Here is a 20,959-nt window from a genome sequence, read left to right on the forward strand (position 1 = left end):
CTATGTAGCCTTGGCTGGCTTGAAATTCTTTTTGTAGACCTTGCCTCACCTCAGATCCACCTGCTTCTGAGTGTTGGGATTAAAGACATGCCATTACCACCTCCATGAATGCCATGCCCAGCTGCTGTGGTGAATCCTTGCATTGAAAGCAAGTCTTTTCTGGAGGCGGGGAGGGGCTAGTACTCTACTACTGAGCCACACCCCTTTTTCTTGAAAGTGAGTTTTGAAAAATTGAAAATCTTCTGGTAGTAACCTGAGTATACTAAGAAAACTATAATGTATTGCTTAAGATGTTAACTTTTATTTTAGATATTTCATCTGAAATATAGACATGAACTAGCAGCTTGAAAGCACAATATTTTATTGTGATTTCTAGTAGTGATAGACATTTTCCCCCTCTTCCTTATTGGCAGTTGATGATGCATGAGGTTTGATTTGATTTTTGATCAGTTCTAGCTGACTTTCAATATGGAGTTCCGTATATCTGATCAATATCTAAAGGCAAACATGTTTTATAAGGTACTCTGCATTTTTATTTAACGATAAAGGTAAACTATATTCTTTTCCCATGTTTTATTTATATAAGAAGGGTCAGTTTATGTGGTGATGAGGTTTGAACTCAGGACTTTTTTGTTCTAGGCAAGTATTCTACCAGCTGTTCTACCACCAATGTTCTACCAACATTCCCAGCCCTGAAACTTTGCTCTTGAATTATATTTTTTCATGAAACATTGATAAATGTGTTATGTTGGTTAATTGCTTTTTAAAAAATTATTTATTTTTATTTTATGTACTTTGGTGTTTTGCCTGCATATATGTCTGTATGAGAGTGTCATCTTGGAGTTACAGTTGTGAGCTGCCTTGTGGGTACTGGAAATTGAACCCAGGTCCTCTGGAAGAGCAGTCTGTTCTTAACCTCTTAGCCATCTCTCCAGCCCCAGTAAATTGCTTTTGAGCCCTTTGTTAAGTTACAGATAGTTTTTAAGGAATGGTTCATAAAATCTGATGCATTAATTGATCTTAACTGTTTTTCTCTTCTTGAGTTTTGTTTATGGACAGTTCTGTACTTTTTATCTTCTTTCTAGTCTTATTGGGAACAGTTTGGAAGATGATTCCCAGATTGCCTCACCATTAAACCCGAATGGAAGCTTTAATGTCGTCATTAAAGAGGAGCCTCTCGATGATTATGATTATGAACTTAGTGAATGCCCGGAAGGGGTCACTGTGAAGCAAGAAGAGACAGATGAGGAAACGGATGTATATTCAAACAGCGATGATGATCCTATATTAGAGAAACAACTAAAGAGACACAATAAGGTTGATAACTTGGAATCTGACCATCCATCTTATAAATGGCTACCAAGTAGCCCAGGTGTTGCTAAAGCTAAAATGTTTAAATTAGATGCTGGAAAAATGCCAGTGGTTTACCTAGAGCCCTGTGCTGTCACCAAAAGCACAGTGAAAATTTCTGAACTTCCCGATAATATGCTTTCCACATCTCGAAAAGATAAATCAGTGTTGGCAGAATTAGAATATTTGCCTGCATATATTGAAAATTCCAGTGGGACTGACTTTTGCTTAAATAAGGATTCAGAAAATAGTCTCAGAAAACATTCATCAGACCTCAGAATGGTACAAAAGTATACTTTACTTAAAGAACCTCAGTGGAAATATCCGGACATATTTGATAACAGTAGCACAGAAAGGATAAATGATAGTTCAAAGGGATCATCTGGAGACTCATTTTCAGGAAAAGAGGATTTGGGCAAAAAGCGAACAACTATGCTTAAAATGACAACACCTTCAAAGACTGTGACTGCTAGTCAGAGTGCCTCTCCAAACACTCCTGGAAAAAGAGGAAGGCCTCGAAAGTTGAGACTCTCTAAGGCGGGGAGACCACCTAAAAACACGGGAAAGTCTTTAACTGCTACAAAGAATGTTCCTGTAGGTCCTGGAACTACATTTCCTGATGTGAAGCCTGATCTAGAAGATGTAGATGGTGTGCTCTTTGTTTCCTTTGAATCAAAGGTAAGATTGTGATGATCAGCTTTTTTCTGAGGTCTGTTTTGAATTGTAAATTGGCTTAAAATTTAGGATCTACTTTTGTTAATGTATCTATTTGTGAGTATGTTGGGGAAAGGAAATGAGTATGGTTATCTTTACATTTGGCTTAGTTAACAGCAATCACCTCTTAATATACCTCCTTTGAAATAGACTTTAAAAATGGACCTTTGCTTAGGTTTCACTCTAATTTACTCAGGATATTTATCTGATTAAAAAAAGATTTATGTGTATCTGGTGTATGTGAATGTAGGTGCCTGTGGAGACCAGAGGTGTTGGTTTACACTGGAGCTGACATTGGCACTGGAAATTGAACTTAGAATTTTCATTGTTGCAGACTCAAAGCTTAACAATTCATGAAAAGTTCACTTTTACCCCCCCTGAGATACTGTCGGGGACCAGCCTTGGCAAGATAGTTCATCTCTCCTACTACTGGCTAGTAACAGTGGTGTAGAATATTGGAGAACAAACTAGTAGCAGTCCTTTTTTTTTTCCTTTCCTGTTTTGGAGACAAGGGCTCTCTACATAGCTTTGGCTGTACCAGAATTCAGTCTGCTCTGTAGATTAAGCTAGCCTTGAACCCACAGAGATCATTTTGCTGTTTCCTCTGAGAGCTGGGACTAAAGGTGTGTGCTACCATGTCCAGCTCAGTGCTAGCCGTCTTGATGACTTGATTCTTACCCATAGTGTTTTGGTTTGTCTCCTCTCACTCTACATGCATAATATTTTTCGTGCAGATATTTTAAGGAGTTTGATATTTCTAAGTTGGCTGTAGATGTTGGATGTCTTTTTACCTGGTTTTTCCTCCTCCTCTGTTACTGAGAAAGCTTCTTTTCTAGGTGGTGGTGGTTTTTCCTTCTTTCTTCCCCCCCTCCTTCTTTTCTTCTTTCTCCTTCCTCTTTTCTTCCCTCCCTGACCATCCCATCCCTATGTTTGTAGCAGGAATCGGGGAGAACAGTGATGGAGATCAAACCTAGGTCCTTATGCATAATAAGAACTTCTGTACTACATCTTAGCCCCTTATGATTAAAATAATTGAATGTGAATACTATAGAAAATAATAAAGTACATTACACTGGATATGGTGATACATGCCTAAAATCCTAGCACTTGGGAGATAGAGGAGCAGCATGATCAGGAATTTACTAGCACACTCAGCTACTTAATGAGTTTGAATCCAGTCTGTGTTACATTAAACCCTGCTGCCGCCACCACCCCTCCACCCAAGGACAAGAAACTCCCCAAAGTATGAGAACAGGTACTCCTGTTCTATGAATTTGAAGCTATTGGTGCTTTTTATATTCTTAGTCCTTTATTATTATTATTTTAAAAAGATTCTGTGTGTATGAGTGATTATACATGTATTTGGGTATCAGTGTGCATGCCTGCGTGAGTGTCTGCAGAGGCCAGAGGTTCGCACCTTCTTCATTGTTTTCAGTCTTACTCTTTGAGGTAGTGTATCCTCAGGAGCTCACTGATTGGCTAGGCTGACTAACCAGTGAGCTCCAGACAGTCTCATGTCTCCTTCACCCTGATCCCCACTAGGGGTTACAGAAAAGTGCCACTATACCCAGCTTTTGCATGGGTACTGGGGATAAACCAGGTTTTCATGATTACGTGGTAAGCACTGTACTTACTAAGCATTCCCTCCAGCCTCTGGTCATCATCATCATTTTTTTAAATTTCCTTTAAAAATTTTAGAAGCAACATAAACTGGATTTTATTTTTAATATATAGGAGGCTCTAGATATTCATGCAGTTGATGGGACCACAGAAGAAACTTCTAATCTTCCGACTACAGCCACAAATGACCCAGGTATTATATAAATATAAAAACAGTATAAATTCAGATATATTTGCTATTGGGGCTGAAGTAGTGAAGTGTGGAACATTTATTCTCTCTGATACGTACACTGTTATTTTATCACTGTTTTGTCAATAGATTGCAGAACAAGAATTTCCCAGTTGGAAAAGGAATTAATAGAAGATTTGAAGTCTTTGAGGCATAAGCAGGTGATACATCCCGCTCTTCAAGAAGGTACTAGTTTCTAAGTGTGGACAAGCCAATTTGTCTTTTGTTCATTATCTCCTTTCTCTTCTTTTCTTCCTACCCCTTTTTGCTTATTTCTTCATTCTCTCTTTTCCTCCTATCCTTCATTTCATTTCAGTACCTCTTAACTAGCAATTTTTTATTTTCTCTGCTTCTAAAGTTCTTTTCAACTTAAAAGCACATGTAGTTCCTTATTCTAGTAATATATATGCATATAGCATGTACTATAAGATATATATAGTACACATATATAATGTATTGCTATAAGATGTGTGTATATATAAAGTGTATCACAGGAAGCAGTATTTTCTCTTCAAAATGGGAGCATTTTGCATCTTTAAAATTGGTTGCATTTGTGAGGTTTTTTTGCTTTGGGATTGAGAGTCGTGTTTTTATTTCTTAAATAACATATTAAGGACACACACACACACACTTTTATTGGGGCTGAAGAGATGGCTCAGTAGATAAAGTGTGCTTGCTATGAAGTATGAAGATCTTACTTTGATCCCCAGCACACACATAAGAAAGCCAAGTATTGTGGTACGTGCCTGCAGTTTTGGTGCTTGGGAAAAAAGAGACAAAAGGATCTCTGATTTGTGCTGTCTGATCTATTTAGTTAAATTGGTGTGTTCCCGTTTCAGTGAGAAAACTTGCAGAAAAAATAAAGGGTGATTGTGAAACTGCTCTCTGTCTCTAACCTCCACATGCATAGGTGCTGGTGTTGGAGCATGTCCATGTGCATGCATCAACACATAAATACAAGAGTATTTTTGTCATTGTGTGCCTGCAAGTATATAACATTTGGAGGAGTATTGGGAACTTAATTAAAAAATTTAGATGGCTCAGTAGTGTAAGGTACTTGTTGCCAAATCTGATGATTAGATTTCAATCTCTGGAATCCCTGTAGGAGAAAGAGAGATACAATTTCTGCCCAAGTTATTCTGATTTCCTCATGTTAACTTCCTAGATCCTTTGTAAGTTTTTGATTGGAAACCTCAGCCTGTTACTTCTGTTTCACATTATATTACTTTATTTACAGGGTTATATTGTAGCCTAGACTGGCCTCTATCTTATCTTCTTCACTTCTCCAGTACTTACATGCCTACTTAATATATTTTTTGTTTGTTTTTAGTAGTAACCTATTCATTACAATGCTACTCTATATAATCTTTAAACTCCTTTTGGCCTTGGTTTTTTAAAAATTCTGGTAAAATATTTTCTCAAAATATTGTCTCTTTATAAGTAAGTCTCATTTTAGGTTTATTGATAAAAACTGGAGAGTTAGTGCCCATAATCAGGCCAGAAACTATCTGTGGCAAGGTTTTATTGGAACTCAAGAAGGCTTCTGAACCTCAAGGCCTAAAAAATAAAAGATTTGGATTTTGCTTTTTTATTTATGCTTCTTAGAGAATTGCTACAAATTTGACAACCTAAAATGGAAAACATTTATATTTTACACAGAATACATTTATATTTTACATTTTCTGTGTATTTGTAATCTAAACATGGCTTGACACTTGCTTAGGTTCTCAAAAGACTATAATCAAGATGTTGATGAAGCAATTGGCAAGGCATGTTTTCCTTTTTCTCTTCATTATTTGCTGGAGAGGATTCTGCTCCATATCCTCTTAGTTTATCCTCCCCCCACCCCCCCTTTCTCTTTCCCTTTGATTTTTTTCAAGACTGGGTTTCTCTGTGTAACAGCCCTGGCTGCCCTGGAACTCACTTTATAGACCAGGCTGACTTCTAACTCACAGACATCTGCCTGCCTCTGCCTCCCATGTGTTTGGATGAAAAGCATGCACCACCACCAATAATCCCCCCCATCTTATTGACAGAATTTATTTTCTTGCATCCTTAACAACACTTCTAGGTTATCACATGTACATAATTTTGTAGGTTCCCATGCCCTGTACCACATTCCATTGGATGTAAGCAAATCATAGATTTTTTTCCTTATCCAAGGGTAGGTAATATGTAACACTGTAAGGTAAGGATTTAAGTGCGGCTGTTACTGTTTACTTAATCATTTTGCCCTTTACCGTTTGCTTTGTTAACTCTGAGCCAAAAAAGTATTTTTCTTCCCCAAAGACAGAAGGGAGATAATATGAGGTGTGATCTTTTTTTCTTGTAGTGGGCTTAAAACTGAATTCAGTGGATCCAACAATGAGCATTGATCTTAAATACTTGGGAGTACAACTGCCTTTGGCTCCAGCCACCAGTTTTCCCTTTTGGAACCTTACAGGAACCAACCCTGCTTCTCCTGGTGAGTGTGTAGTAGCATTTTTATAATTGAATAATATTTTTCTTCTTTAATGTTTAGATTATTTGTAGTATAAATTTTAAAACATTACTTTTATTCGCTAACTTAGGATATTTAGATATCCATTTAGGATATTTTAGAGAGTAAGTCTTTTGTTTCTTGGCATTGAATTAATAAATAGAATGTATCATAGTAGAGAAACAGTAATTTGACATATTTGGCTGACTAGAATTCTGGTCATTTCTTTTGCTTTTTCTTTTATAGATGCTGGGTTTCCTTTTGTTTCTAGGACAGGGAAGACCAATGACTTCACCAAGATCAAGGGATGGAGAGGAAAATTTCATAGTGCTTCTGCATCTAGGAATGACGGTAATTAGATTTTTAGTTTTTTTTGTTTTGTATTTTCTAGTACTAGAGATTAAACATAGGGTTCTAACAGCTTCTCAAGCATTTTCCCACTCAACTAAAGCCCAGTTCTTTTTCTGTTTTTGAGATATAAGCTCATTGACTGTGAAATGCTGGCTTGAGCTCCCAGTCCTCCTGCTCAGCCTCCCAAGTGTTGAAATTACAGACACGAGCCACCTAGCCTAGCTGGTCATTAGTGTTTGTTTGTTTTGTTTAAAGCTTTATTTGTTTATTGTGTATACAGAGTTCTGTCTGCATGAATGTTTGCAGGCCAGAAGAGGGCACCAGATCTCATTACTGATGGTTGTGAGCCACTATGTGGTTGCTGGGAATTGAACTCAGGACCTCTGGAAGAGCAGGCAGTGCTCTTAACTGCTGTGCCATCTTGCCACAGCCAAGTGTTTGTTTAAACTTTACATATGGTCTGAAAAAATGTAGCCTTGGCCTAGGATAGTGGCACTTGCCTTTAATCCCAACACTGGAGAGAGGAGGATTTCTGTGAGGTTGAGTCCAGTTTGACCACATGGCGAGTTCCAGGCCAGCCAGGGTTACATAGTGAGACCCTGTTTCAAATCAAATCAGTCTCATTCAACCACTTGTCATTACCCCCCCTCTCTAAACTGAAGTGAAAACAGTCTTGTTGGTGTTTGTTTTCTCCCTAGCCGCACCCTGGGGTTCGACTCCTATTCATTTCAAACTTAGTTATCGATGCAGCTTTCAAACTGTTTCCTTTTGCTATGCATCATTTCAGAACTATATACTTCAAAATTGTCTATTAGTTCTGATAGTCTTATGCTTTAGAATAAACTTGTACCCAAAGGTTTTGTTTGGGAATATGAACCTATTTCTCACTACATGGTTTGCTATTTATACCCTAAACAGTTTAGTTTACCATTTATCCAAAATAAGCCTTCTTCATGTTTGAGTTTGCCTAGTTTTATAACAATGGTAATATGTTTAAATCTTTACTAATATTTTGCTTTCCTAAAAATGGGATGTTGTTAGGTCTGGTGATACACACCATTGTAGTCCAGTCACTTGGGAGTTAAACAAAGAATTGCAAAAGGTCTGGCCTAGTGCCATATCAAAGACATCTAGGGCTGCATAGTGAGAACTTGCTTCAAAGTAAAACAAAACCAAACAAATGAAAACTCTTAAAGATTATGCTCTTTTTTTTTTCTTCTTTTTCTTTTTCTCAAGACTGGATTTCTCTGTAGTTTTGGATCCTGTCCTGGAACTAGCTCTGTAGACCAGGCTGGCCTTTTAACTCACAGAGATCCACCTGCCTCTGTGACTCAAGTGCTGGGATTAAAGGTATATGCCACCACTGCCCAGCTTGGTGTGTGTGTCTGTGTTTATTTATTTAATTTTGTGGAACTCAGATCTCTTAAATAACCCTGGCATTCTGTTGAAGTCTTCTTTAATTTTTTTCCCCCCTTGCTGTTATGTTTTTATTCATCACTGGTTTATAGTTAGGTAAAAAGAGACACTGTGTCATTTGTCTTGGTTTTCTATTTTTCCTTCTTTCTGAGTAGAAATAGTTTAGAGAAGTCTCAATAGCATCTATCTCAGTATTCCTGACCTCGTAGAATGTTTTTCCTAGAGATCTGAAACTCTCCTAGGTTTAAATGTCTTGTATGTTCTTATTTCTAGGTGGAAATGCAGAGGCCTCACTGAAAAACCGTTCTGCCTTCTGTAGTGATAAGCTGGATGAGTACTTGGAAAATGAAGGCAAGCTGATGGAAACAAGCATGGGCTTCTCTTCCAATGCGCCCACGTCTCCAGTAGTCTATCAACTACCTACCAAGAGTACCAGCTATGTTCGAACTCTTGATAGTGTACTAAAGAAGCAATCTACTAGTTCTCCTTCTACCTCTTATTCTGTGAAGCCCCATTCCGTAACCACTGCCTCTCGAAAAACAAAATCTCAAAGCAAACAGACAGCACTCAGTGGTCGAACTAAATCATCTTATAAGTCAATTTTACCATACCCTGTTTCACCAAAGCAGAAAAACTCTCATGTGATCCCAGGAGATAAAATTACCAAGAATTCCTTAAATACAACCTCAGATAATCAGGTGACTAACTTCGTTGTGCCAGCTGTAGATGAAAGTTCGTTTCCAAAGCAGATTAGTTTGCGGCAGGCACAGCAACAGCAGCTGCAACAGCAAGGAACACGTCCTCCGGGCTTGTCGAAATCGCAAGTAAAGCTTATGGACCTGGAAGACTGTGCGCTCTGGGAAGGAAAACCAAGGACCTATATTACTGAAGAGCGAGCAGATGTTTCCTTGACAACTCTTCTTACTGCTCAAGTGAGTATTTGCTGTTTTCTGTAAACATTGGTGCTTAGCTAGAAATTAGACATTGATGCTTTTGACAAATGGATAAGTTGGGTTTTAGCATTTTAATTACCTAGATGACATCTGCCCGTCTCTTGGCTTCGCGTATGCTTTTAGTCCCCGTACTCAGGAGACAGAGGTCAGAACTCTGAATTTGAGGCCAGCTTGGTTTACATAGTGAGCTCCAGGCCAAAGCTACATAGTAAGACCCTGTCTCAAACAAAAGAAGGTGGAAAGTCATAAAAGTGCCTGATACTGACCTCTGGCCTCCACACGTGTATGCATGGGGTAGCATACACACAGTTACACATTCATATACTGTACACGTATCACAAATAAATACAAAAAAATAAAATAAATTTCTGGGGCTAGCAAGCTGGCTTAGTAGTTAAAAATGGTTTCTACACAAGCTTGGCGACCTGAGTTCAATCCCCAGAAACAATGTAAAGGTGGGTAAAGAGAACCAACTGCACAGCCTTGTTTTCTGACTTCCATATATGTGCTTTGGCATGTGCATCCTTACACATCATGCACAAACAATAAGTAAAAATAAAATAAAATTCTGTACTGAATTCTAGAACTGAAGATCATGAGACATCAACAGTAAATGCTTTCTGTAATTTGTATGATATGTGCATGTATACATGTATATTTCTATGTATGATCATACATGCATGTGTACATGCATATGTGTATGTAGGTAAAAGTCAGTGATAGATCTTATTTAGACCCTCTCCCCTTTATTTAATGGAGGCAGGATCTCTTGTTGAAATTGGAGCTAGTAAGCCAGCAGCTGGCTCCAGAGATCACCATTTCTGGCCCCCAAGTACCGGGATTACAGGTGGCTGCTTTGAATGGGAGCACTTTATCCACTGAGTCAACTCTCTAGTCTGTGTCCTGTATTTACTAGTCACTCACAAAAGATTCATTCATGATTTTCTCCACTTTTTATTGGTTATTTAGGGCATTTTGTACAAAATAGTACATTGTAATTATTGTAGATTTTACAGAACATATATGCTGTTGGAGTGTTATTCACTCTGCTGTTGCAATCTAGGTAATATGAGCCTGCTTGTGCTCCAGGAAAACCATATGAAACATTAAGTTTGACCTCTTCACCTTAGGTTTGTCAGTTCTGCAGAAGAACATTACGTATGGTTCCTAGTGAGTAAATAAATAATCTATATTTGATTTTTTTGCTTTTAATGAGAAATTTCTTTCTCTGATATGTGCTAATCTATTTGAGTGGGAACTTGTTTACTCAGCCCTAATTATATTTGTAGTCTGACCTTTGCGTCTGTGTTAGTCTTGTATTAGTGCTCATAATCAGAAGGTAGATGAATATGTGACTCCTAAATTGTTGGTGGTATTGGGATGATTTTGTAAAATTTTTACTTTCTCATTCAACTTTAGGCATCTCTCAAAACTAAACCTATCCACACAATCATAAGGAAACGAGCCCCACCATGCAACAATGACTTTTGTCGCCTGGGTTGTGTATGTTCCAGTTTAGCTTTGGAGAAGCGCCAACCTGCTCACTGCCGTCGCCCAGACTGCATGTTTGGCTGCACTTGTTTGAAAAGAAAAGTTGTATTGGTTAAAGGGGGATCCAAAACAAAGCATTTCCATAAGAAGGCTGCTCATCGAGATCCATTATTTTATGATACACTGGGAGAGGAAGCAAAAGAAGGAGGGGGAGTCAGAGAAGATGAGGAACAATTGAAGGAGAAAAAGAAGAGAAAGAAGCTGGAATACAGTGAGTTTTTTTTTCTTTCTTTTTTTTGTTTTTGTTTTTCAAGGCAAGGTTTCTTTGTGTAGCCTGGCTATCCTGGAACTTGCTCTGTAGACGAGGCTCAAACTCAGAGATATGCATTTCTCTGTCTCCCAAATGAAGGGATCAAAGGTGTGTGCCACCACCACCCTATAGTGAGTATTAGTTAATTTAAAACTGTCTTTTTTTATTTTTTGTAAAAATATACTTTTTGTATGTGTTTGTACCTGTTTCTGTGAATGTATGTAGAGGTTAAAGTCATTTGTTTTCCCCAGTTGCCTTCCACTTGATTAAAATAATTTTTTACATTACACTTATTTATTTATTTATTTAGTGTGTGTGTGTATATGTGTGCGCGCGCACATGCATTCTTAAGTGTAGCAGTCAGAGGACAACTTGAAGAGTCTGGTTTTCCCCTTTACTACGTGGGTCCTGGGGATCAAACTTGGGTTGTGAGTTTTGATAGCAAATTCCTAATGTGCTGAGCCATCTCACTGGCCCGCCTTCCCTCCCTCCCTCCCTCCCTCCCTCCCTCCCTCCCTCCCTCCCTCCCTCCCTCCCCCCCCTCCCTCCCTCCCTCCCTCCCTCCCTCCCTCCCTCCTTCCCTTGTAAAACTTAGATAAGGTTTCTGTGTATAACAGTCCTGGCTGACCAGGCTGGTCTTGAACTTAAAAGAGATCCACCTACCTCTGCCGCCTCCCCAAGTGCTGGGATTAAAGATGTGTGCCCCCCACTGCCCACTTGTCTTCCATTCATTGATGTGACTAGACTGGCTGGCCAACAAATTCCCATGGTTCTTGCTTCTACTTTCCCAGTTCTGGTACTGCCACATCTGGTTTTTAATGTTAGTGCTGGAGATCTGTGCTTTGGGTCCTCGTGTCTATATATGAAACACTTCAATAACTTAAGTCTTCTCTTCAGCCTGTGTATGTGTATATGTGTGTGCGCACACGCACGCACTCTTTCTCAGCACTTATGTTTGTTTGATAAGCACTCTACGATTGAACTAAATTCTCAGTCTCTTCTAAAAATTTTTTTTATTCATTTAACACGTGTGTGTGCCTGAATGTATGTACCACCTGCATGTAGGAGCTCTCAAAAATCAGAAGAGACATCCTCTTCACTGGAGTTACAAATGGTTGAACCACCACGAGGGTGCTGGGAACTGAACCGAGGTTTGGTTTATTTATGCAGGCAGGATCTCTTGTTGAAACAAGCTAGTTTAGCGAGGCATCTAGTCCCAGGGATTTCCCCATCTCAGCCTTTCAAGTACTAGGATGCCAGGTGGCTGGTTGCCTTGCCTTCCCTACTTTTATGTAGGTTCTGAGGATCCAGACTCTGTCTTAAATGCTTGAATGGCAGCACTTTATCCACTGAGTCATCTCCCTAGCCTTCCTTTATGTGCTTACTAGAAATTTCTCCGAACTTGCTGGCTTAATACTTGTAATCTCAGCGTTTAGGAGGCTGAGAAAGGAGGATAGCTGAATTCAAGGCTAGCCTAGCCTATAGAGATACTCTGTCTTAGTTGCCTCCCCAACCAAAGACGAGCGTAAAGAGTCATCTAATATAAAGTAGACTTGACCCAAGAAGATAGAAAAACTTCATTGGATATTAGCTACATTGCTAGACTAGAAAACAATGTCTTTAAAATAGAGAAAATTGCAAGTTATAGATAAGAAAGTTAGGGGCTGGAGAGATGGCTCAGCGGTTAAGAGCATTGCCTGCTCTCCAAAAGTCCTGAGTTCAATTCCCAGCAACCACGTGGTGGCTCACAACCATCTGTAATGAGGTCTGGTGCCCTCTTCTGGCCTGCAGGCATACACACAGACAGAATATTGTATACATAATAAATAAATAAATATTAAAAAAAGAGTCAGTCTTGATTACAGCTTCTACTTGCATATAAAAAAAAAGAAAGTTAAAAGGCACTAGATTTATTTTCTTTATAGGCCAATCATGTTTGTGAACCTGGGTGATATGTTTATGTATGCCACATCAGTGCAAACCAAGAATTCCAGGAAGGCAAAATTTTCAATACAAGGAAATAAGAGTAACTGTAAATGCTTTGGTAAAAATTTGAGCAATTAGTAAAAGTAATGAGTCTCCATCTGAACAATCGAAATAAAGTTAGTGATACACAATTAAATTTCTCTCTAAAAAGTGGTTTGTATATATTCTATAAGGATTAATCACTTAAGCATGATTTTGGAAATGAATTGATAGGTTCTGTGGTTTTTAGAGTAGAGAGACTTATACACAAACCAGCAATGACTCAGACATGATATAGAGCAGGAATCAGTAACATAAACCCAATGGTTGTTAGAGCTGACAAGGCAGAAGTGGAAGAAGGGTAAGGTACCCACCTCCTTCCATTCCAGTGCTTAATTAGCTTCCACTAAATCATGACAATAACCACTAAAATTACAAATGATTAAAATTAGTTATTGGAGCTGAGTTCAAGGTCAACCTGGTGTACAGTGTAAGTTCCAGGATAGCTAGGGCTATAGAGAGAAACTGTTCCAAAAAGCAAAACAAACAAAATTAGTTATCAGTAGGGACAGTGGATCTCTGATGGAAGACATGTTTTTCCTTTGCATGTTTCTTTACAGGATTTTAATTTTTTTCAAGTTTATATTGTATAACTAGAATATAAATTAAAACTTTATATTCTCATGGCATGAAATCTAGACCTTTATGAGGCTTTTTTTTTGTAATTGTGATGACTTAAAGGATTTATATTGTTTAAAACCCATTAATCTATTGGTGTGAAGGAGGAAAACATTATCAGATACCTTGTAAGGATACCATATACATTTTGCAGTCTTACGCTGAGGAAGCTTTATTCTCTATTTTGCAAATGACTTGATTGATATTTAGTCTCAGTTTAACTTATCCAAGATTATATAGTTTTTCTGACTTGTAAAACTCCGTGTTTTTTCTGGTATGATTTCTAAAGTATGGTTTCCTCAGGTTTTTTGTTTGTTTGTTTGATTGATTGATTGTTTTTCAAGACAGGATTTCTCTGTGTAGTCCTGACTGTCCTGGAACTCACTCTGTAGACCAGGCTGGCCTCCTTGGTGCTGAAATTAGAGGTGTATGCCACTACCACATGACGGTTTCTTGAACTTTTAATTTTACCTGCTAATATTCCCTTTTGACTTTCACTCTGTCACCTGTTTAGCCTTTGATTTGTCAAAAAAGTATGGCTAGTTGTGTAAAGACAGTGTGACTATTTGCTGTGAGAAATATCAAACATAATAGGATAAAACCTGGCATTCTATTTTTTCTAATGATTTATTTTTGTTTTATATGCATTGGCATTTTTATCTGTGTGAAGGTGTTAAATCTTCTGGAGCTGGAGTTACAGACAGTTGTGAGGAGCCATGTAGGTGTTGGGAATTGAATCAGGATTTTCTGGAAGAACAGATAGTGCTCTTAATCGCTGAGCCATCTCCCCAGCCCAAAAATTTGGCATTCCTGTTACCTAAGCCCTCTTAAAATGTTGTTGGCGATAGAAGACATAACTAACAATCTGTTGTGAAGATTAAAATAATTGGTCCTAAATATAACCTTTCTGATTAGGGAAAAAAGTATTAGGAACCCAGGTGACTAGACTATAGACTTCAAAAGAATGGCAACAGATTAATGTTATGAACAATTCTGTGCCAATAGGACAATTCAGATGACAACAGACAAATTCTTTGGGAGACGTGAAACTCATAGAAGTAGAGGAACTGCTGGGAATGGTTGTGTATGCTAGTAATCCTGGCACTTAGTAGGCTAATGTTGAATATTTAGAGTTCAAGGCCAGTATGGATTACATAGTGAGACCCTGTTGCAGAAAAATATTTTATTGTGTTAAAGAATTATACTGATAGTAAAAACATCTATGGTAATCACTAGCTTCACATGACTTTACTTTTTTGTTTTTGTTTTTTGAGACAGAGTTTCTTTGTGGTTTTGGAGCATGTTCTAGACCAGGCTGGCCTTGAACTCACAAAGATCCACCTGCCTCTGCTTCCCCAGTGCAGGGATTAAAGGCATGTGCCACTACTGCCCGGCAATGACTTCACTCTTAAATTCTGTAACATACATAGGGAATAAATAACATTAATGTATAAAACTATCCCATAAAATTGTCTCTTTTTAGGAGGCTATACTTACAGTGACCTTATGAGAAAACTGTACACTAATATTTCTGATGAGCATAGATTTTAAAATTCCAAACACAATTTAGCAGAACAAATCTATGTATTTAAAGGATAATGCATCATGACTAAGTAGAGTACAAGATTACATCCCAGGAACCTGAACTTAGTTTAATAATTGAAAATCAAATCAACAGTCAGGAATGGCAGTACATATCATTAGCCCTGGCTTTTAGGAAGCACAGACAAGTAGATCTCTATGAGTTTGAGGCCAGCCAGACCTACATAGGTCATATATATGCCCAGGCTACATAGTTAGACTCTGTTTGAAGCAAAAAAACAAGAAGAAGAAATGAAAGAAAATGAATTTAACAGTTTTCTATGACGAGATAGACCTTTTAAGAAGCCATATAATCTTCTCAATGACTGTTTTTAAAGAATTAGCAAATCCAGCCTGGCGTCGTGGCCCAGCACTTGGGAGGCATGGGTATGTGGATCTCTATGAATTTGAGGCTAGTCTGATCTACCTAGTGAGTTCCAGGATATCCAGAAATACATAGTGATGCCCTGTCTTGAAAATACAAAAACAAAACAAACCCAAAGTAACCAATTGCCAAAATCTGTCTGATAATGAGCTCTGTGAAACACTTTACAATGTGTTAATCATGAAGGACTGAGCTACTGCTCCTCTTCCCCCAAAGACAGAATGAGGAAGAATTTGTGTGCTTTCAATCACTCCTAAACAACATTGCATTGACTCAAGTGCATTGCCATGGCCTATAGTCTCAGCGTTTGGGAGTCTGATGTAAAGAGTATTACTCAATCCAGGATTTGGACCAACCTGACTACATCTCAAAAACAAACCAATCCCAGAAAAACTACACACTGACGGTCCTATCTAGTATATTAAGGTATGAAAAATAAAGGAATCCAGATTGGAAAGGAAGAATTAAATTGAACATTTTCCACAGAAAAATCCTAAGCTGCTAGAAGCATGAATTAATTTAGTGAGACCACAGCATATATCATTAGTATGTAATGTATAAACAAGAGACAGTTGGAAGTTGAAATAAAAATTACCATTTAAAATAACATCCAAAGGTTGATGTGATTATTTAGGCAGTAAAGACATTTGCTCCCCCAAGCCTGATGACCTGAGTTTGATCCCTGGAATTCACATAATGGAAAGAGAGAATCTACTTACAAAAGTTTTCCTCTGACTTCTACATGTGCTCTGTTTCACACAGGTGTATCCCCACGTCCACTTTTAAAATAACAGCTAAAGAGATGAGACATGATACATTTAACAAAAGATGCCTAGGATATATGTATGCATTCACACACATTTTGTTTTATTCTTAGCTTTTCTCTTGTTTGGAGCTGAATAAAATAATGTATATGAAGACAATTAGAGGTCTTCAAGGAACATCTGTTTGTTATAAGTTACTGTACTTTGTGAGGGAAGCACATAAAAATCATGTACTCCTCTTCTATTAAGCCGTATGTGAAGCAGAACCTGAACAGCCTGTTCGACATTACCCACTGTGGGTGAAAGTAGAAGGAGAAGTAGATCCAGAGCCTGTTTATATCCCAACACCTTCTGTCATCGATCCTGTGAAACCATTGGTGTCACCTCAGCCGGACATAACTTCTACTACCACGAAGGGCAAGCTTCCCACTGGAATTAAACCAGCACGAGCATATACTCCCAAACCCAATCCTGTGGTAAGGCTGGAGTTGTGGTTTGTTTCTTATTGTAAGTTTCACAAGCCATTTGTAAAGGTGATAGATTTCAAGCTGAGTTTTTGTTCATATTTAGTGAAGATTGATGTAATTGGTCTGTAGGGCTCTTCTCTGGCTTCATTAGTTTATTTGTTGTGATAAAAGTGGAAGTGGCTAGTAATAATTGAAGATAGCCAAGTTTTCAAGCTCATAGATAATTTATTTTTTATTTTTGTATATGTGTATTTGCCATATATGTATGTGTGCTCTTAGAACCCAGATGTAGGTTCTTGTGCAACTGGAGTTAGAGGCTGTAGGGAGAGAGGGACAGGTGGATTTCTTGAGTTTGAAAGACATAGCTTGGGCCATAGAAGTAGTTCCAGCATAACAAGGGCTGCATAGAGGAAGGAAGGAAGGAAGAAAGGAAGGAAGGAAGGAAGGAAGGCAGACCCCCAAAAATCAACTTCTGTAATGGAAACAAAGATTAAACTCTTCTTTTGGATTCTAGGATAAGTTTCTTTCCCCATCATTATAATAGTGTGTTTTGTTACTTGAAACTTACAGATACGAGAAGAGGACAAAGACCCAGTCTATTTGTACTTTGAAAGTATGATGACTTGTGCCCGAGTTCGAATATATGAACGAAAGAAAGAGGGACAGAGACAACCATCTCCTCCCCTGTCCCCATCTTTATTATTTCAGCAGCAGAGCTCATGTTATTCTAGTCCTGAGAGTCATATTACAAAGGTGAGTTGCTTGGTTCATAATAACCTTTACATTTCCAGTTGCCTATTGCTATTAGAATTTTTATTGTGATCATCATAATCTTTGTGTTTGTCTGTGAAGTGTAAATAAGCCTATGTCTCTTGCCTGTTTAATCTCTTAGTGTCTTGGTGTTATTTGCTAAAATCCTTTAGCAATTAAAATAAACACTTTGATTTTAAATCAAAATACTTACCTATTAGTGCGATTTAGTTTTCTAAATGAAGCTTGTTCTGTTAAATATTCAGTATTCTTTCCTTAGAGTATATGATAACATATAATGTAAATTATTTCTTAAGTGACTCAATCATTAGTAAGAACTTGGAGAATGAGGCTACATTTTATTTCTCTTCTTTTCCTTCCTTCCTTCTTTCTTTTCTTTCTGCCCAGGATTATATAATATGATAGTAATGTAACTGGGCAGATATGAAGTTGTAGATTTTTCTACTGATTTATGTCTTCACTGTAGATAATAAATACATTTTTAATTAAAGTATTTCTGTATTTTTTTTTCTTTAGGGACCTGATTCTGAACATACCTTAAAGCAACTCATTTGTGACTTGGAGGATGATTCTGATAAATCACAAGGTCAGAATAAAAACTAGATATTAACAATTGATACTAATTATTGTGTAATTCTGAATTATTTAATGGCAGAAATTCTTAAACCAGCAATCCAGAATATGTCACTGTGCTTTTTCTAACTTCTGCTAAGAGATAACAAGCAGAACTCTTTCCCCATTGTTGTGCTTAATATCCCTAAAAGGTCTGCTTGTGTTGATTAGATATTTTATTATTTCAGCAGACTTGTAAGAATGTCAGTGAAAAATTTATTGTCTTTTCAAACCTCAAGGATATAGGCATCATTCACTATTAAAATTTTCCTTAGGTCTTCCAACCACCACTGGGGATATGTAAAAGGGAGAATGGAAGAACAACTGTCTCTGATGATCTAGAAATCTCTACTGCTAGAATTTCTTTGAAGAGATTGTATAAACAAATAGGGAATTTAACTGTTTGATTTTGGTTATGCAACACCTATGCAGCAGCATTCTTCCTATAATGACATAGTATCATTAAATAAAATACTTTGATTCAACATTTAAGAAAGTAGAGGAAACTGCTTGGGTAGAGGAAACCTGCTTGAGACTATGTGCTCTCTGGGGATGATGGAGCTGGAGCCTGTATTCTTGACATAATTCTAGCACATTGAGAAGTTCTACTGTAGAAATCTGGTGCTTATGAAATCTATATTTTGTCAACATGTCACCATGGTTAGGGATACATTGGGAAGCTGAGTCATTGGTATACATTGTAGACATGGGGAAACCATATATCTAGAGATATTGCGGCATTTGTAGTAGAAACTAGTGGTAGAATGTTCCTTAAAAGGCTTTTTAAAAATTGCACTTGTTTATTTTATGTGTGTGAGAGGGTTGCTTGCCATGACGCAAATCAGAGGACAACTTGCAGGAGTAGGTTCTTTCCAGTTCCCCAGGGATTGAACTCAGGTCACCAGGCTTAGCCACAGGTGCCATCTCACCAGCCTCTTAGTTTTATTTTTAGAAACAAAAACACTACATTTTACAATTAATGTTGATTCCTGCCTTCACATATTTCAAAGCAGGCTTACCAAGTATTTGTGTTTGGCCTATTTGGATATCAGTATAATAACCTCTATCAAGTCAACTTTACCTTTGCTATAGGTCACACTCCGCAAAGTAAAACTTTTATATTTTTGGCCTTCTAGAGCAGTGCCAAGGATATTTCCTTTTTATGGGTGAATGTAGTCTTTGGGATAGAAAATACAACTGTCTATTTAGTTTTGTGAGATCTTTTTTTTTTCTCCTTAAAAACTCCAGAATGTCAAATTTACATACTAGTTTGCCCTTGAAAGTATTAGGAAATGGAAGAGTGGGAAACTTGAATTTCTTTCAAAGTTTATTAGTATGTCTTTAGTTCCTGCACTTGGGAGAGAGGCAGGTGGGTCTTTCTTGAGTTTGAGGCTAGTCTGGTCTATAGAGTGAATTCCAGGACAGCCAGGGCTGCTATACAGAAACCCTGCTTCTCCCCCCTCAATCAGTCAATATATTAAAGTTAAGTACAGAATGGCTGTGCTATAGAGGGTCTTTCTATTTATTTCTTAAATAGAAAAGAGCTGGAAATCCCCCTGCAATGAAGGAGAATCCTCTTCTACCTCTTATGTACATCAGAGGTCACCTGGTGGTCCTACCAAACTGATAGAGATCATCTCAGACTGCAATTGGGAAGAAGATCGTAACAAGATCTTAAGTATCTTATCTCAGCACATCAATAGCAACATGCCACAGTCACTTAAGGTGGGCAGCTTCATCATTGAGTTGGCTTCTCAGCGGAAATGTCGGGGCGAGAAGAGCCCTCCTGTTTATTCTTCTCGTGTGAAAATCTCTATGCCATCAAGTCAAGACCAAGATGATATGGCTGAGAAATCTGGATCAGAGACTCCTGATGGTCCATTGTCCCCTGGGAAAATGGATGATATCTCTTCTGTGCAGACAGATGCCCTGGATTCAGTGAGGGAGAGATTACATGGAGGCAAAGGTCTGCCTTTTTATGCAGGGCTTTCTCCTTCAGGGAAGCTTGTGGCCTATAAACGTAAACACAGTTCAACTACATCTGGGCTTATCCAGGTGAGAATTATCTTTAGTCTGGGTATACTTTTTATACTTAGGTAACATCTTGATATATATATATATATATATATATCAAGATGTATATATATATCCCCAAAGCCCTTTATTAACTTTAGGTCATATTTCTTCAAATTTTCTGGGAACTGGATAATAAAACATTATTTATTGTGATAAGTGTAGGTTAGATAAGGTGAACTGCTGTTATATAAACAGAAGTATGGACCCTCACATTATTGTATGGTTATCTTTATTTCATTCTAGAAAGTTTCTTTTCATAAGCTTGGGTTCTAATGATCCTTTGATAACTAAGCATAATAGGCATTTAGTTTGAGTCTTAGAATATCTATTGGCATAAAATTTCCAAAACAAATATATAGACTACTAGTAATAGTAGAGATAAGAAGTTGACTTTTAGATAGTATAAACCAGGCTAGTAGCACTCAGGAGACAGAGGCGGGTGGGTCTCTGTGAGTTTGAGGCCAGCCTGTCTTACAGAGTGCGTTCCAAGACAGCCAGGGCTACAACAGAGAAACCCTGTCTTGAAAAATCCAAACAAACAACAACAACAACAACAACAAAAAACCAAACCATTAAAGGTAGTATAAATTTGTAGTTAACAGGGAGGGGAGCTATTTTTTTTTGTCGTTTTACAATAGTATTGATTGAACCTACGCAGATTTGAACTCTACCACCAAGTTACATTAGTATCATAGGAAAAATTTAATTTAGTAAGATGTTATTCACACATACAGTTTTTTTTAATGA

General features: G+C 37.7%; 1 protein-coding gene across 10 annotated transcripts in view; it reads left to right on the top strand.

Annotated features, from left to right (window-relative positions):
• The window catches only part of Mga (MAX dimerization protein MGA), a 96,064-nt gene that overhangs the window by 47,474 nt on the left and 27,631 nt on the right, over window positions 1–20,959 (top strand). For all 10 annotated transcript variants that reach the window (XM_075961845.1, XM_075961848.1, XM_075961850.1 and 7 more), the window contains exons 3-13: window positions 1,086–2,028; window positions 3,799–3,877; window positions 4,004–4,099; window positions 6,246–6,377; window positions 6,639–6,743; window positions 8,433–9,091; window positions 10,532–10,874; window positions 16,536–16,762; window positions 17,324–17,506; window positions 18,041–18,110; window positions 19,674–20,191. In XM_075961845.1, the coding sequence (XP_075817960.1) occupies window positions 1,086–2,028; window positions 3,799–3,877; window positions 4,004–4,099; window positions 6,246–6,377; window positions 6,639–6,743; window positions 8,433–9,091; window positions 10,532–10,874; window positions 16,536–16,762; window positions 17,324–17,506; window positions 18,041–18,110; window positions 19,674–20,191 (3,355 nt within the window). The remainder of the gene's footprint in view (window positions 1–1,085; window positions 2,029–3,798; window positions 3,878–4,003; window positions 4,100–6,245; window positions 6,378–6,638; window positions 6,744–8,432; window positions 9,092–10,531; window positions 10,875–16,535; window positions 16,763–17,323; window positions 17,507–18,040; window positions 18,111–19,673; window positions 20,192–20,959) is intronic.

This window comes from Microtus pennsylvanicus, chromosome 2 (genome assembly GCF_037038515.1).
Source record: "Microtus pennsylvanicus isolate mMicPen1 chromosome 2, mMicPen1.hap1, whole genome shotgun sequence".
Classification (NCBI taxonomy): domain Eukaryota; kingdom Metazoa; phylum Chordata; class Mammalia; order Rodentia; family Cricetidae; genus Microtus; species Microtus pennsylvanicus.